The 17768-nt window shown below is 40.2% G+C and overlaps 1 protein-coding gene across 2 annotated transcripts in view; it reads left to right on the forward strand.

Moving 5' to 3' along the window:
* Positions 1-17768, forward strand: part of IGF1R (insulin like growth factor 1 receptor) — a 190122-nt gene that overhangs the window by 33216 nt on the left and 139138 nt on the right. For both annotated transcript variants that reach the window (XM_074601120.1, XM_074601121.1), the window contains exon 3: positions 882-1427. In XM_074601120.1, coding sequence (XP_074457221.1) covers positions 882-1427 — 546 coding nt within the window. The remainder of the gene's footprint in view (positions 1-881; positions 1428-17768) is intronic.

Below are 17768 nucleotides of genomic sequence, written 5' to 3' on the forward strand. Positions count from 1 at the left end.
GTGGGCCAGCAGGTCAAGGGATGTTATTCTGCCCCTCTACTCCACTGTCTTGAGACCCCACCTGGAGTTCTGCGTCCAGCTCTGGAGTCCTCAGCACAGGAAAGACATGGACCTGTTGGAATGGGTCCAGAGGAGGCCACAAAAATGATCAGGGGGTGGAACACCCCTTCTGTGAGGACAGGCTGAGAGAGTTGGGGTTGTTCTGCCTGGAGAAGAGAAGGCTCTGGGGACATCTTACTGTAGCCTTTCAATACTGAAAGGGAGCTTATAAGAAAGATGGGGACAAGCTTTTTACCAGGGCCTGTTGCGACAGGACAAGGGGTAACGGTTTTAAACTAAAGGAGGGTAGATTTAGACTAGATATAAGGAAGAATTTTTTTACAATGAGGGTGGTGAAACACTGGCACAGGTTGTCCGGAGAGGTGGTCAATGCACCATCCTTGGAAACATTCGAGGTCAAGTTGGACAGGGCTTTGAGCAACCTGATCTAGTTGAAGATGTCCCTGCTAATTTCAGAAGGGTTGGACTAGATGACCTTTAAAGGTCCTTTCCAACCTAAACTATTCTGTGGTTCTACCTTTATGTTCCTCAATCTAATGCAGCTCTTTTGAACAGCAATAGTAAAATATTTCTCTGTCTGCTGAAGAATATAGATAGGTTGCATCTCTGTGCTGGTCCTGATAGTGTTTACAGTGGTAGGGTAAATGAGATGAATATTCAATGTGGGTGTTAATCAAATACTCATTCTTTATTTTAACATTGCAACCTAATTAAAAAGTTAAAAATCTTATGGCTGTCAGAATATCCTACTTGCATTCTGATTTCAAAAGGCTTAAAAGCGCCTTATTTACTAACTTTCCTTTCTCCTTTTACATTTTCAGTTTGCGGGCCAAATGTTGACATTCGCAATGATATCCATGAGCTGAAACGCCTGGAGAACTGTACGGTAATTGAGGGTTTCCTTCAAATTCTGCTCATCTCTAAAGCAGAGGATTACCGCAACTTCCGCTTCCCAAAGCTCACTGTCATAACTGACTATTTGCTGCTGTTCCGTGTGGCAGGCTTGGAAAGCCTCAGTGACCTCTTCCCCAACCTTACAGTCATTCGTGGGAGGAACCTCTTCTACAACTATGCCTTGGTTATCTTTGAAATGACAAATCTTAAAGAGATTGGGCTTCACAATTTGAGGAACATAACCCGCGGGGCCATACGGATTGAGAAGAACTCTGACCTGTGTTACCTCTCCACGGTGGACTGGTCTCTCATCCTAGATGCAGTGTCCAATAACTACATTGTTGGGAATAAACCTCCAAAGGAATGTGGGGACTTGTGTCCAGGAACAATGGAAGAGAAGCCATTGTGCGAGAAGACATCTATTAACAACGAGTACAACTACCGCTGCTGGACCACCAACCACTGCCAGAAAAGTAAGATTTGAGTAGATAGTGTGTTTTCGTTACCTCTTTCTGAAGTAAAGATTTAGTTTTGTGGTTTTATTTTAAGTTCTTTAGCAACTTAAACTTTATTCTAGTTGTGTATAGTCCAGATAACAAGTTATCCAGAATAGATTTCTCCCTAACCAGTAAAGGAACGTCTCACTTGATTAAAAAAAAAAAAAAAATCACTAAACCAAAACCAACAGCAACACAACAGAACCCCACAAACTTTCTGTGTTACTTCCCTATGGAAAAGATGCAGAGTAAGTCTAGAACTAAAGTCATTATAGCAACGCTGGAACCAGTTTTACCTCCCTTGAGGACTGTGTCAGGAGGCGGCTGGTGAATACTATCTCCTCCTTGCTGAAGTGACATTACATGTGTGCCAGAGTCATTGCTGTACTGAAGCTGTTAACTGGATTTACTTTGTTGTTTGCTTCTCTTCGCATGCACCTTCAGAAATTCCTGTAATGATAAATTCTGTACGTAAGAACTTTTTTACTGAAATCAGTTTGTGCAGTACAGTCTGTAGTGTCAAAGAGTCAATGGATATCTTGACTCTCAGTGAAATTATCCTTGCCTGTTTTGTTCTTATCTGCCATGACGGGGTTTATGTCTTTCTGATAGCAAGTATTAGCAAAAACAAAACCTGATCTCTTCTCACTTTTTAAAAATAGAGTAAACAAATACATAGTTTACTCAAATAACATGATTACATGGCAGGCTTTTTGAGTTCATCCTGTAACTTTACGAAAGCTGAGCCCTGCAGTATCAGTAGGGCTTAATTACAAGCAGTCGTCACTGGGAGGAACAGTTCCTAAATTCCACTTGCAGTCTTGATCAAAGCTGGTATAATGATAGGAAGCACCACAGTGTGAGAGAAAACAGGAACAGGGCTATATTCAGGTTACCTTCATTTGGGGAGACTGTTTTTTCTAAAGTGGCTCATCACCTGGTTGTGGAGTCATCATATTCAATTAGAACTGAAATTAAAGTACCTTGTAGGGCAGTTTCAGTCAGCACATGCCAAAAATATCTCTGAAAAAAAAAGGCATTTGTGGGGCTGTGCTTTTATCAATACTTCTCACAGGAAATGAGGTTTGTTTTTAAACAAAGAAAAGAAAACCCCTCAGCTTGTTACTGGGAAACTTCGTAATTTGTCCAAGGTAAGGGAGGTGAGCTGCATTGCTTTCTTATTATGTGTTGCTATGAGTCGTTATGCTTCTGCAGGCCAAATTTATCTCTTCGTTAAAAGAGTGTAACTCTGTTGTCTACAGAGGGTGACTTAGATGATTCCTGTGCAACCTCATTGCCTTTAGTGGTTTGAATGAATGTAACTAGAATGTATTTAATGAGATACAACAACTTACTTTCTGTTGTGCGCTCTGGCTATTTGGAGTAGACAAAAGTAACGTGCCAGAAAAGCTTGTTGGCTTCTAGCAGAATATTAAAATAATTTGGATCACAAAGTGAGAAAATATCTCTTTAAATAAGATGAGGTCATAGTTATACTGTGATGGCAGCACTTTCAAGGCAAGGGTGTAGGTAATGTTTTTCTTTTGCTATATGCTTTCATCTTCCTTTCGTGGGAGATAGTGAAGAAGAAAGCAAGTATTGGAAAAGTGTCTTGAAAGGCTTGTTAAGAGCATTGCACTGTGGAAAACCAGTGTAGGTTTAGATTATTTTAGGATGCAGAGTGTATAAAGAAGTGATCAAGTTCTAATCAATAAAAGGAGTGAGAAAGTTGGACCTGTTTAATCTGTTGTTTGTGATAAGCCACCGGCTTCAAGGAACAAGACTTTAAATTTGCCAGCCATTCATCTAAATAAAATAACAAACTCAAAAGTACTCCCATTCTGAGAAAAAACAAGGGAGGTATAAATGTGCAGTTGTTCAAAAGGAAGCTTTTTGTCTATCCTGCTAGATTGCTTGGATGCTTTGGCAATGAACTCCTGATCTGGAGAGGACTGTTGCAGTACAAAATTGCACAAGACATGAAAAAGAATAGAAGCAAGGACTTTTAAGTTACTGAGTGTTTAAATCTGCATTTTCCTACCAGTAGAGATATGAGACCTGCGTTATTTTCCAGGGACTATTTTTCTAGTGTAGTATCTAATTTAACCCTGACATTCTCCTTGTGCGTCACAGTAACGTTAAACTGAAAATGCTGCCTATCACTCAGGGTTCCTTTATGCGTTTTTGTTTTCTTCACTCTGGATCTGTGGAGGAGTGTATATTAAATCTCTTTTGTCCTTGTTTAGGTTTTATGCTGAAAGATCTCAAGTTGGTGGGTAAATGTTGTGTGGGAACACTTAGTACTTTAAGTAGCCTGGCTTCTGTTTAGTTTTGCTGTTGAGTGGAAGTTGTTTTTTTTCCTCCTTTTTCTTGCTCACAAACAAAGGAAGAACCCCTTGCTTCCTTCAATATAACTTGTGCAGGAACAATGTTGAGGGTGGAGGGAGGAGAGAGGGAAGGATGTGCTGTGTTTGACTTAGAATAATCCATGGACATTTCTATAGTAGGACAAGCTACAAGGAAGCTATAACTTTCAAAAAAACTTTTTTTCTAAGGTTCAGCGTAAAGCGTCAGTGGCTTCTCTGCCAGTTTTGTTGCCCTGGTTTCTGTGGAGTATACATTCCTTTTCCTTCGAGTGCCCTGAGGCAGCAGCCTTACTCGTTTGCTCGCTTTGGAGCCGTGGCATGCTATGTTAGGTTTGGCATGCTGTCATCTCTCTGACTTGCACCTACTTTTCTTTTGGCATCTCAAATGCCAGCTGTACTTGGGTTGCAGGTCCACATAGAAGAATCCCTCAAGATAAAAGGAGAGTACTGGTGCTGTTTGCATCAGTGGTTGTGCTTTGGGGCACAGGTAGAGATGGAAAAGATGATAAAAACTGAGCGTCCAGACATACAAATAAGATTATGGCCTTTTGTTTTTCTTTCAGCAGTTGTGACTGCTGGAAATGTCTGTGGAAGCTACCTGCATCTTAATCAGTGATTGATGTGAGAACTGCTGTACCCCTTGAAAGACTAGTCTCTTGACACGCTTGCTTTGCCTGTCCATTGGTCTACTGTAAAGAAAACTTTCATTGTTTTCTGTATTCCTTCTGCTGATGACTAAGTTTTGAGGTCTGCTGCCTTAGCTTTGTAAGCCTGCAGAAACCAAATGTAAATTACAACCTGGAAAGCTTGCCTGGAAGTTCAGGATCCTTTGTCTACCATAACCTCGGTGTTGTTTTTTGAACAAGTCCAGCTAACGCTTCTTAAGACGCTTTTGCTTTTGCTGGAGTCACAAGAAATGAACTAGCCAAACTGTTATGTGGGAAAGAAATAGCAAAACTGCCAGTGATCCATATATAAGATCTATGGTGTATGGGTCGTTTTTTTTATTTCATTTTAACTTCATCTTAATTACTTGTCTGCTTTCCATACACCCCCCGAGTTAAGATGGAGATGCTCTCTGTCAAGTATTAGCTGAAACCCTTCCTTTCCTATTCAGAATAAAGAAAGACTAGGGGTCTTATTATGGGGAGGACAGCCTGTTAATACTTGCTCTGAAGGGGTAATGGCTTCAACTGCAGCTTCTGTGTGAAAGGACAAGAGCACAGTCTGGAAGTCTGGGTTCTCCGTTTGTGAGAGAGCAGATGATAGTGCTGTGCAAAGGGGGTGAAATAGCCACGCTTCCCGTAAAAACAGTGCAGGTGGGGGTATCTGCAGTGCATGAGGGACCTTTAAGATTAGATTTGCCACTAGCATAAAAAAAAAGTACGTTTAAATTGGCATTGTAGAGGGAACATGGATTAGGGCCATAAGCATTAAGCACTTGTTTCCGAAGAGGCGAATTTGACATGAAAAACAATAGCTCACGTAGATTGCACTTCACAATACAACAGAAGAAAACTTTCGGCTTCCGAATGTGTGAAACTCCAGACCATGGAAAAGGCATGTGGGATTTGGAGGCTGATAAAGAAGCAGATGGCAGCTAAGCACAAAATGTTTTTAATGAAAATGTATCCTTATTCCTTTTTGAATTGGTTTGACAGTGGCCTGAAAAGATATGGTGTATGCGGGGAATGAGGAACAGGAGGGAGAGAATGACAGTGAGTGGGAAGAGTGGTCCATATGTACCTTCTACTAAAATGTTTAAACATATGGAGACAGTAACATGATGTATTCTCACAAATATTCGGAATCTGCTCCTGTTTGTTTACATGGAGCTCAAAAGATAATGCAGTTGAGTGGTATCGTTTGACATAGCTTCATTGACTTGTGCGGTACTTACCAGTGTACGCCATCTGGGAATCTGCTCCCTGTTGATTCAGCAGAGTAGTGGAGAAAACCATGTGCTAGGATTTTTTTTATTTTTTTCCCCTGTCTTATTTCCCCTCTCTGAGGAGTATTTGCTATATTCCCGTGTCTATACATGAACTATGTAGACATGAAGAGAGAGAAAGAAGTTGGGAGCCGGAGATGCCGAATCAAATTGTGCTTAATTTGCTTTAAATTACATCTGCATGCTTTTCTCTGTTTGCTGCTTCATTTAAGGTTTTTTGTGTTTTTTCTTAAACCCTGAAATATAGTAAAATAGTGTATATCAGCAGAGGACAACATGCTTTAAAAGTTTTACTCTTTTAACAAGCAAATTTTATGTGGTATAATGTTAAGTGAAGCTAGTCTGTATAATGCCAATCCTACTTTTGTTGGGTTAAAAAAAAAAGTATCGTATAAACCTGAATTTATTTTGAAACTGACAGGTTCTTTGTCCATTTGATTGGTATGAAAACTCTCCAGCAAATGAATGTCTTCTGAAAGGAATAAACAGAAGGGTAGACAGAAAAAAAATAAATTGTAAAAGACACAGTTGGTGTCACTGAGTTAGAAAAATCTGGAGCATGTTAAAAAAAATTTTGTTAGTGTTTTCATTCTGAATGAAGTTTTTTTTCTGACTTTCACTCCCCTCCTGAGAAGCCTGTTCTTCAGCCAGAGGTTTCCCAGAATTTTTATTATGGCTGTGAGAGCATATTTAATTGGTAAGCTTGAACGGCCGCAGAGCAGTTTAGGCCAATCTGCAGTTAATTACTGTAGCAGTGGTTTATATTCTGAGAAAATGGCTAAAATTAAGCAAATGTATACTTGCTGTTTTTCTTTGTTTTGTTGCAAACTGCCATAACCTGGGAAGAATATCTTGAATCTTGCAGCCTGCACTAGTCGCCAAAAACTAGGTGCTAACGTTGAATACTTGTCTTGGCTTCCTAGTTTCTTGTGGCAGAAAGATGTGTAGTGCCTTTGAGAGGACTTCAAATTTTGGAGTTTTGTTTTCCGGTATTAAAAAGCCCTGATGCAATTAACTGGTCCATCATGACACCTTGCTATGGATTTAAAAAAAACAAAAACACTTTTAAAAATCCTTTAAAAAATATAGACCCTTTCCCTGCTTTTTGGAATAAAGAATAAAAAAAAAAGTTAGAAGTGTTCTTAGTTTTTTGAAAATACCTAGTGTCTTTTCTACTCACATGTACATACACGTTACACACTTTTCTCCTTACAAAACACCGTATTTTACGCTTGCTTCTTCAACTTGCTTTATATTTGTCAGTCCAGAGGTGTATTTATATTCACCAGGTGATGTGTAGCCATGTTCTAGTGACCATGCATACTATTGGAGAAGCTTATTTCTTTTGCTATTGTTTCTGATAATGGGGAGGGGTAATCCAGGCACTGTGGAGTGATGCAGTAAATGTTGCCCTGATTTCAGTGTAAGTAGAATACCTTGCAAGTGATAGTCAGGGTGGTTAAATGTATATGCCGATTTATTCGGAGTAATATAAGCTCTGTTTTGCATAGAGACATTTTGATTTAAGAGAAATGAGGATTAGCAGTGCTAAAGTTAACCCCAACAGCCTTGCTCAAGCTAGGAAGTGGAGGCAGAGTTTTTTGTGCTTTATGTAAATACATCTTATACTTGCAATTAAACAAGAGCGTGCTATGATTGAAACCTGGCTGGACAGAAAGCCCTTCTGGATCCACACTGCCTGTTTTCCATGGCTTCAGATATTTGCCTCTTGAGACTTTGAAATCCTGAGTAATCTTTATTGCTGCAACAATATGGATTTACTTGAATTGTCTCATGCCAAGTAATTGCTTCACTGTCAGAAAAACAACTATAAAAATTTAATTGGAGATCACTTATAGGAAATAGTCATTCCCTGGTTTTATGGATTGAGTTTCTCTGATGCTGTGTGGTAAAGGGTAGGGAAGAACAATAATACCAGTCCTTCTTACAAGAAGATACAGAAGCATCACTAGATTGTCACACAAACAGTGTGCAATCTTTTAATTTGTAGTGCTTGAAAAAAAGTCGTTGTCTAACCTCTCGTTATATGGAGGCTAACAAGAGAAGGGAATAGGCTTTGTAGCCCGAGGGACATGAGGCTGTGGAGCAGAAGGGGACAGGAAGATGATGTCTGCAGTCACATTCAGTGAGTTTCTAAGATGTTGCTTATTTATTTCAAACTTTAAAAAAAAAAAAAAGTACTTTAAAACCCCAGTGACATACTGAAAGTACTTTCAATGGTACTATATGTTAGTGATGTTTCAGAAATTTGGTAATCTGGTGCTAGGTAGGACTGCAAACAGAATGCTTTTGGCTTTACTTGCATCACTTGCTGTTCTTAGCGACTTGCTTTCATCCTAGAGGAGATTCAGGATGATGCGTTGTTTAGTGAATTACTTTTTGTTTTACCTTTCTGTGCAGCAGTACCACTATGAAATCAAATATGCATCTAAACTTGAACCAAATCTTTGAGTAACCTGCTTAACATGGACTTCCAGGCCCCATTGATGTATGTTAGATAAATGTTTGTTAATAGATTAGACATTTATATTGGATAGTTACTTACATGTAATGTAAGACTTTAATTTGATGATGAATTTGCAAAACAACTGGGAGCTGGGAAAAGCTAGCAGCATTATAGGGAAAATGTCAGAGAAATGTCAAGTGTAAAAGCAGAAGAAAGCTGTATTTTTGCTGTGTTCTTGCAAATGTTGCAGGGACAAGGCAAACTCAGCTTGGCTTAGCATTTTCCACATTCTCTGTTGTGGCTCTTAACCATGCAAAGAGTCCGTCTTGTAGTGAGTTGCAAGGTTTGGGTTTTTTTTTTCGGGTGTGGGTTTTTTTTTTTTTGTTTTTTATTTCTGTTTTGACAGTTAATGCTTGTGTGGATGTCTTAACAAGGGGTGAACTTGAACCAGTCGTTTTATCTTGGTGGGGGCCCTGAAAAGATCTGTCCTCCATCCAGCTGTCTGTTTTCATGGAATGTATAGAAATATGTCTTTCGTGATGACTGATCTGTGATTGAATTTGTGTGCAGTGAGGCTGAAGGAGATTTGGAGGTGGGTATGTGAGCAAACTCACTGAACTTGCCAGCCTGCTTTTTTTAGCAGTAAAGGTAAAACTTAGGTTCAACCCTGGATGGGAATCATGCCCTCTAAAATTTTGAATAGTAGGTGCCATTTTCCTTTTTTCCTTCCCCAAACAGACATGAATGTTGGAATGAATTGTCCTTAAGCATTTTCATAAATTGTTTTCATGTGGCAAACAAGTTTTTCAGTGTTAAACAGTGATGAAACAGCCTTTGTTTAGCCTTCCTTCCCACTAATAGTGTGATTTCCTTCTCAAGTCTGTTTATGACTCTGAGAATTAACTTATAATAAAAAGATGCTAGGATAATAGTATGTTAATACAGATTGTTGAATTGCCTTTTTCTTCCGAGGTGAACTCAGTCTGGTTCAGTTGTCGACTGCCTCTTCCCCTCCCCAGCAAAGTTTTCAGCGTTTGGAATGGAATGTGCATGTGCTATCAGACGAGCACTAAAAATGATTTAGCAAGTAGTTTGCCCACCATAAAATGGTAAGGGTTTGAGGTGCCCATAACCTGTTTTTCTAAAGCTAGAAACCGTATGCCAGTCTCTCAATTATTAATTTTTTTTGTTTACTGTTTCTTGCTGGGCAAAGTGAACTTGCAGTTACCTGCCCAAAGTGTAGTTCTGTATGCCCTGGCGAAGTATTAAATGCATTTGTGTAGCCCTTGACGATGTAGGCGAGAATGAATTCAGCATATGAATTGAGGATCCCTCTTGGAAAAGCTGATGTTTTTTGGAATTTGGTTATGATTTGCATGTTCAGAAGGACTCGAGAGACAACTCAGAGTTCTCGTTGTTGCTAGTTAAAGTTCAGATTACGCTCTTAGGTGGATCAAACTTCTAGTTTGTACACAGTGTGACCTTTCTGATGTGTTTTTTCTTTGTTGCAACATATTGGCTTGATAGCTGCTTAATTGTTCCCTTCTTAATAAACAGTGCTCTAATAGCTGTTGAGACTCATCTCTTCCGAGCATACTCATTGTCCCTCCATTAATGGCTTCTCTAACTTTTTACTAGCATAACTCAATTGAGGGGCCTGTTTCTCCTCTTTGCCCCCCCCCGCCCCCCCCCCCCGGGTTGATGTGTGATGGATGTAAAGCTTGTAGTTTTGGGAAATGATGCCATATAGGAAGCATGTTTGAAGTGTTAAGCGCGCAGAGAAAATCTTTTATATCAATGCAGGCCTTGGGAGGAGGAGATGTTTTTCTATGTATAGAAACTTCCCGTATAGGATGGCAAGAGAAGGTTGCAGGGGGATTGCCTGTCTCTTTAAGTGGGTTTATAATTGGCTAGGAATTTTTGTCAGCTTAGTCACTGCAGCATTCAGCGGATGAGGGGAAAAAAACCACAGGCCCCAACCGTTACGGCGTGGATAGGCTCTGTCATCCCAAAGGAATGCATGTGAACAAAACACTTTGTGCGGTGCAACCGTTGGCCTAAACAGTATTGCATTCTTAAAGCAGGCTCTGAGTCACATGGAGCAGATGGATTGTTTCACTAAAATGGAAGTTATGTATCACTGAGCACTCAGATTGAGCTTTTAAGTGTGGTTCGAATAGGTCACGATATGCGGATGTGATGAAGGGGTGTAAAGGTAAAGAAAAAAAGAAAAAAAACCAAACAAACAAACAAAAAAAACCCCCAAAAACACTAACCCAAACCAAAACAACCAGCTCCTTGTTATGTGGTTGAAATACTTTTTGTGTCATTAAAAAGGCAGGAAGGTCTTCTGCTTTGTTAATCACTGGGCTGGCACACCGGTCTAAAGATTTCTCTATAGATTTCAGACAAGCATGGTCTTAATTCTGAGGCACTTTGTATTTGTCTGGGAAGCTTCATGCTATCCAGAGTAATCCAAAGAAGCCCCTGTTTTTTAGGGGTGGAAAGAAAAACAGCAAACCAAGCCCCAAACCTATTGGCTCTTCTCACAATGAAACCAGCTGCTGCTCAGCTTGTTTTTCCCCCACCCTGCCCAGCCTTTCTCCCCAAAAATCTATCTTCAAGCTGCTCTCTCTAGTGTGCACAGTGTATTGATTAGAGAGACAAGTAGCTCAGTCTCTGTGGGTGGTGTTACCCTTTATTTGGTTTTATCTCTTCCCTTTAAGGGATTTGAAAGCATCTGATAGGAGTGTTGCCAGTCTCCAGCCTTCAAAGAGTGCAGAGGAGGAGCTGCGACTTCTGGCTAAATGAATTCAGAGCTGTCAAGTGACTATTTTTTAAAATTTTTTTTTCCCCTTCCTGTTTTGTGGGGAATCCTCTTTAAAAGAGTGGTCTAGGATTTAACAGAAAACACGGCCTCCAGTTGGTCGATATTGACAACTGCTGTCATTTGGCAGGCTGTTGCTGTTTGGAGTGGAGCAAGTTTGGAGGTCTTAATCTGGTTATCACTAAGGCAGGTGTTTCAGAATTACTGCCTCCCTATGTAGTATTAATTGAATCTTAAATCATTACAACACAAAGGGGAAACATTGACTAAATTCCCTTCCACCTCTGGAGCTTTCCTCGTGAAGGCAGCACGTGAATAGGAACTCTCTCTTAGAGAAGATGCTTTACTTTTTAAGTGCTTGATGAAGGCTGTTTGGCAGAATCAGAATTGACTGGTCCACGTGAAACACTACATGCAGAACTGAAATTGCAGTGAGTCACTGTCTGCTCTGCCTTTTGTGATCTGAGAGTCTGGGATAAAATACTGCAGTGGGTGTTACAGATAAAACCCAGTATGCAAATCCTTAATTCAGAGATGAAGCATTCTTCCTCTTCTGCTCACTGCAGTTGTTTGTGTGCATCCATTTCTCTTCAGCAGAAGAGAAATTAAAATAATAGTAATACTTTGCTCCAGGAAATGAATAGAGAGGGGTGGCAGGGAAAACAAATACAGCTTCCAGCAAACCAGCTGTAGACTACGTTAAATTCAAGGGCTGATTTAGGATCAAGTTGTTTACAGGAGAATATAAGTCATTGGAATATATCTTACAATTAGAAAAATTCATATTCTTTCTAGGCAAAGACTTTATTCTTTTCTACCCTTAGGAAACTTCTTGGTATGGTTAGAATTATCTGCACATGGCAAATTATCTTTTTAGGAGAAAAGTGAAATATGTGGTAAGAGAGAGTGAGGCGGCATTTTTGGAGTCGGGAATGCAGTGGAAATCTTTCAGTATGGCGGTGCCTGGTGAAAGTTGTAGGCCACTGAAATCTGTGGCAATTGCAGGTCCCAGCCTCTAGCTTCTTGTGACTTGAGAACTGGGCTGCCTGGTTTAAAAGAAACATTTTTCTCTGTGAACTGGCGTTGCTGTAGCATGGCACTGTTTTAATCGTACTGGGATTTGTGTGCTGTATCTGTGGTGGGCTGTTAGGGCTCTGGATGCAGTGTCCATATGCTTCCCGGTTGGATAAATTCAACACCATACATGTAGTACCCTAAAACTTCAAGCTGTGAAGCTTTTCTTGTCTACTTATTAAATATTTATTAAAATGGTAGCTGGCCCGGGATGAGGGAGGAGGAGGAAGTAGTATTGAACAACGTGGGGCTTACCAGTCACCATAAACTGTGCAAAGCTCTGTGCAGATCCTTCAAGAGATGTACTTTGTTTACATTAAGCATGCTTAATACACAATATCTGTAATAGGGTTACTTCAATGAAATTGCATAGCAAGAAGTAAAATGTTTGCTTTTCTGTATCTGCTTAGTGGGCTGCATGATCTGACCTGTACGGGAGGGTGCTGTCTGGACAAAGAATGTCATGAGCAAGTGGACAGCTATTTTGCGGTGTTATCCTACTCATTCTTCTAGTATCCGGGAGACACTGGAGTTGGTGTGAATAACTCTGTGCCATGCCTGGTTAATCGCAATGCCTTAAAGCAGGAGTTAAAAAAAAAAAAACCAACAAAAAAACCCCCAAAAACCAAACAAAAAACAAACAACCCTAAAACATCCCCACCCCCAAATCGTACTAGTAAAGGCTGAAGGAAAAGGAGAGTTCCCTCCTTGCTTGTTATCCCAGCAGCAGCAGCAAGTGTGGCAGTAACTTGCCTGGGTTCTCACAAGCTGTGCTCCCGTCTTCCTTTTAAAACCTCTGCCTTTTCTGTCCTCCCCTTCCGATACACATTTGTGAACCTGGGAGCGTTCCCTTTGCCTGGTTGCTCCTTATCGCTGTTCTCTGCAGCAGTACAGAAATGATGTGCCTGTCTATTCCATTCTGCTGCTGCTTGGTAAACTAATGAGCAGAGGCACTGCAGCTGCCAGGAGGAATTCCTTTCCAGCAGTTTTGCGAGAAAAGTCAGCAGGATTAGGGCATGGCTAAAACTTGATGTTTCAGCGAATCTGCTATGCAAACCATTTGGGTGAGGGAGAGAGCAACCAGAGTGGCAACCAACTTTGCTTGAGGCAGAAACGAACTGTGGGAACAAGAATGAGACTGTCTTGTTCTCTGTAAACCATAGTGCTGCTTAGAGCATTTTGGTGTGCTTGAGTGTGTGTGTGTGTATATATATATGTATGTATTTTTCTGCAACAACACCCCAAGTTACTGTCTGTTCTGGCTTAGAGGAAACAATTATTTCAAAAGCTTTTCTTTAATAGCCTTTTGAGCTGCTCTGATGTTTTGCTGTTTGGATATGCCAGATCGTGCAGTGGATCTCACTGTTCTGGAGCACCTACTTAGTTATCTATCTAGGCAGGGAGCACTGAGGCACCTCCCAAGTATTTAAAAATAGAAATAAACATCTCATACTTGCTCTTCCTTCCTTGATTAAATTTATAGGGTTTGTGTTGGGCTTGTTTTGGTTTGTGTGGGTGAGTGGGTGTGTCTTGTGGATGAAAAAGTAATTGCAGGAGAGCTGGAGTCAAAAGAATATGTTTCTACATTAGTTTGGAAGTCATGAGGTCTTTGGTCATTTTACTTTATGGAGTCAGTTTACATGAAGATTCTGCTTTCTATGCTTCTGAGATATATATATATATATATTTTTTTTTTTTTTTTTCCTCTTTTGGTTCCCAGTGACTGTCTAGTGAAATGTAGCTTCTGTGGGAGGTTGCAGTTGCAGCAGTGAGAGGTAATCTCTCCGGTAGCTTGGGCCATGGCCATGAAACATTTGAAGTATCTGGAGAGAGACCTTGAACTGTGTTACCTAGAGGAGAGAGTACAGAAGGTAGATCTCGTCATGGTACTGTTGGAAAGACAGTCTGCAAACAATAGCTTTATAGGATATGATAAGTGAAGAAGTGTGGTGGTTGCAGTAGCCAATAGAGGAAGAGTCTACAGATGTGATTATAGTAATGTGTTCTTGAGTAAAATTAGGTAAAGCAGGTTTGATTTTTCTTGTTAAGTGCTTTGTTGTGCTAGTAGGTTTTTTTCTATTCTTGTGAAGCAGGTGTGGTTTAACCTACCTATATGCTGCAGTAATGAACACTTTATACTGTTGTATGTAATATGTGGAAAATAAGATTAGCAGAAATAATAAAAACACAGTGTTTGTGTTGCTGCAGATGTGAGAGCTAATGGGACACCCAGAGGCAAGTGATGAACCAGTTAAACAGGGACCAGGCACTCTGGTTTAGCAAGCCGTTCTATTCTGAATGCAAGTAAAGGATACAGGTTAGACGGTGATTGCAAACTTGTTTGTTTGACTTTGCCTCTGTGTTTCCTGAGCCAAGCTGCCTTAATTATATGAGGGATTTGCTTCTCAAAATGACTTCCAGATAAAACATTATTTAGACTTGAATGAATCTTACATCTGTAGCAGTTGTGTCTCCAGGTGAGGAAAGTATTCCTGAGGGTCTGTTCTACATGCATTTCCTTTGGAAGACATCTATTGACATGTTTTAGTCTGTTTTCTCTCTACCTATTGTATAGGAGCACGCAAGGAAATAGTAATTGTAGAGAAAAATATTCTGGGCCAGAGGGTCTGCTCTGTAGCATGCATTATAGAGGGCTGTTTGATTTATCTTCAGCACTATTTTGTGAATTGGAGCTCTAGAAAGCTTCCAGAGAACAGTAATTGTATAAAAACTTTGAATTCTGTAGTGTTGGATTACTTAAGTGATACATCACTGGCAAACTTGTTGCTTCCTGTCAAAACGAAGGAAGTGCTGATCTCTGGTTAGCTGATGTGAAAGGCTTTTGCAGATATTGATGAAACACAAAGAGTGCAAGCCATCTGCAGAAAGGTTGCCTCTGTGGACTGCTGCCCAACTGAAATGACAAGTTGTCTTTTGTATTACTATATACAAGCCTTTTTTTACATCCCTTTCTGCAGCTATTTCGGGCTGTGCCTTGGGTGGACAAACTACTTGGCAGCTTGTGTCACAGTGATGCACTTACCAGGGGCTTCAGGTAAAGCATAGACTGAGATGAGTTTGTAGAGGTCTGTCCTCGTCAAGGGAACTTTCGTTGTGGAAGCATCTCTTGCTCCTGTCATGTTCTTACTCTCTGGACATTCTGCCAAAACCAGTTTGCAAACTAGGGCTTCTAAACTAATGCTAAGTATTTCTCCATTAATGCATCATGTTGCATCTTGCTCCATCCTAGGAAAAGACTGATAAAATAAAAGGCATCTGCCAATATATAGGAAAGATTTTCATATATGTCAGCTTTCTGTCGTTGACAGAACCGTCCTGCAGCTTTGCCACTGATTTCTAATCTTGTTTCCTGCTCCCTGTGTCATCAGTGTGGGCTTTTTTTTTTTTTTCTAATATGAAGTAGTGGGGTTATACTGTAACGTAATATTTGGGTTCTCATTTTAGTGATTTATGTGTGTTATGAACATTTCGTGGGAGAGGGGCTCAGCTCTTTCTGGATATGTTGATTAAAAAAGTGGTGAAATTTGGGGTTTTCAGTGAGATACTCTAATTAATTTTATTTATTTTAAGAACTGTTCTCGTCTACAGTGCTCTGATGGGTGGTGTACAGCTTAAATGTAAGGTGCCTGAAACCAGTAGTCCTATTTGAAAATCTAGGCCAGAGGATTTTGCCAAGTGTAAACAATGTCTCATGGTGTGAAAAACAACCAAACAATTTTAGTTCATTAATATAATTTACTTGAAGACAGACAATGCACTTGACATGGCTGTTTATACCCAGGCTTTTACGCAATTCGTATATCTGATCAATTTTTAAATTGGTTGGTTTAGAGCAGGCCAACCAAAAGTGGTTTATTTAATCTATAGTAGTAATTCCTAGATTGTCCAATTACACTGGATTTATTTATTTAAGCAGGCACCTTAAAACTAATCTTCCAGCTGGCTTCAACAGGAGTTTCATTGGGCTGTTCCATTGCTTTTTTTTCCTTTTTCTTTTTTTAAGTCTGGAAGGCATAGAGCCTTTGATTATTGCAGCTATTTCTGCAGTTAAGCTGGGAGAAAAACCCAGTTTAACTGTGGAATCAGGTCCCGTTCAACTCCTGTTGGAGCCAGCTGGTGGGTATACACTCTGATTTCACTGTGTTTCATGCTGGAAGCTCCAAGGCCAGCATCTGGATCTCTATGATCTGCCCTGGAAGCAGAGATGGGAAGGATGCTGCACTCGTGTCCCGGTGGGCAGCAATCTCATCAGAAATGCTGCTGCTCTGTTTAGAAACATTCCTTTCCAAAGTTGCTTCTCCTCTGGCAGCCAGAATAATTTGGTTTTGGGGGAAAACAGTCATTCGCAATGCAGTTCGTACAGCCTTCTTGTAACAGGCGGTGTCTCTTGGCAGTATGAGCTACTGGAGAGCTTTTCCTCTCTCCGCTTGCCTTTTCTCCCATGTCTACCTGGTTAGAGTCAGAACAGCACCCGAGCTGAGTCTGTCTCGTGCTGCCCTTTGCAAATACGCGATGAAAATGGAGAGTTGGTGTAAGCTCTCTTCTTCCTACGTGTAAACTCCCTTCTAATTTTGTGGGCTGGAGAACAAATCTGCCCTATGCGCGGGTCATGTGCCTGTAATTGGGTTTATGGAATCTCCCCAGTCCTGTGTGTTCCCCAGGGTTTGTTGTTGTCAGACCTCATTTTACCCCCCACACCCTTCATACTCTTTTGTTAATCCATGAGTTTTGGGAATGTCTGAATAGTGTTTATTGCTTTTATTGTTTGGGTGGGAAAATGGCCATGGAGCTTTGATTGTTTTATGGTAGGAGAAAGGCCTTGTGGAACCCCAGGCACTTTTTTTAACCCCAAGAAGGAGTGCAGAAAAGTAACCAGTAATTTAATTTTAAGTGAAGAATCTCTTGCTGGTTATAGCCTAGGGACATGTTTTATTTGAGTCCAAAAATCAACCAGAAAATAAATTTAATTACTTTCTAATATGTCTTGTTAAAGCATAGATTGGTCTGTACTGCAAAGGAGCTTTGGAGCTGCTGGTGAGAGAGAACGTAGACTTCAGTTTTGATGGTAGATTAAATGTTGGATGTCAGCGCTTTCTTTGATAACAATGTTGTTGAGATTCCCCTGCATGTCCATAGCTTGCCCTGTAAGTTAACTTGGGTCTTCAGCTTGTTTTGTCATGCCTCATTTGGAAAGTTTTGATTTGGGAAGGGGGAAAATAACGCTGCCTGCTTTTAAGCATCTAAAGCAAAAAAGTGCAGAAAGCTGGAGTGGCTCATTTTGAAGCTTGTGAAAGAAGTCTTATATGTTTTTCTTCAAAGAATGACTTAGTTTTATCTTGTTATATCTTTCAAAAGCTCGGTCATTAGATCATTGGTGTTGTTAAAGTATCAACAGATATTTGGATGTCTAGTCCTGAGGTTTGTTTTTGAAAGACACCTTTCTGCAAGGGCCCTTTGTCCCACACATTTGATGTGTATTAAATGTATTCGTTTTAAAATTATGCTGAGCAATGCTCCTTATACTCTATATTATTGCTTTTTTTCCTGTAGGCGCAGAGAAAAAATATTTAATTATTTACTGTGTTCCCAACAGTTTAAAAATAAATGTTTG

This window comes from Larus michahellis, chromosome 9, assembly GCF_964199755.1.
Source record: "Larus michahellis chromosome 9, bLarMic1.1, whole genome shotgun sequence".
In the NCBI taxonomy this organism is placed as follows: domain Eukaryota; kingdom Metazoa; phylum Chordata; class Aves; order Charadriiformes; family Laridae; genus Larus; species Larus michahellis.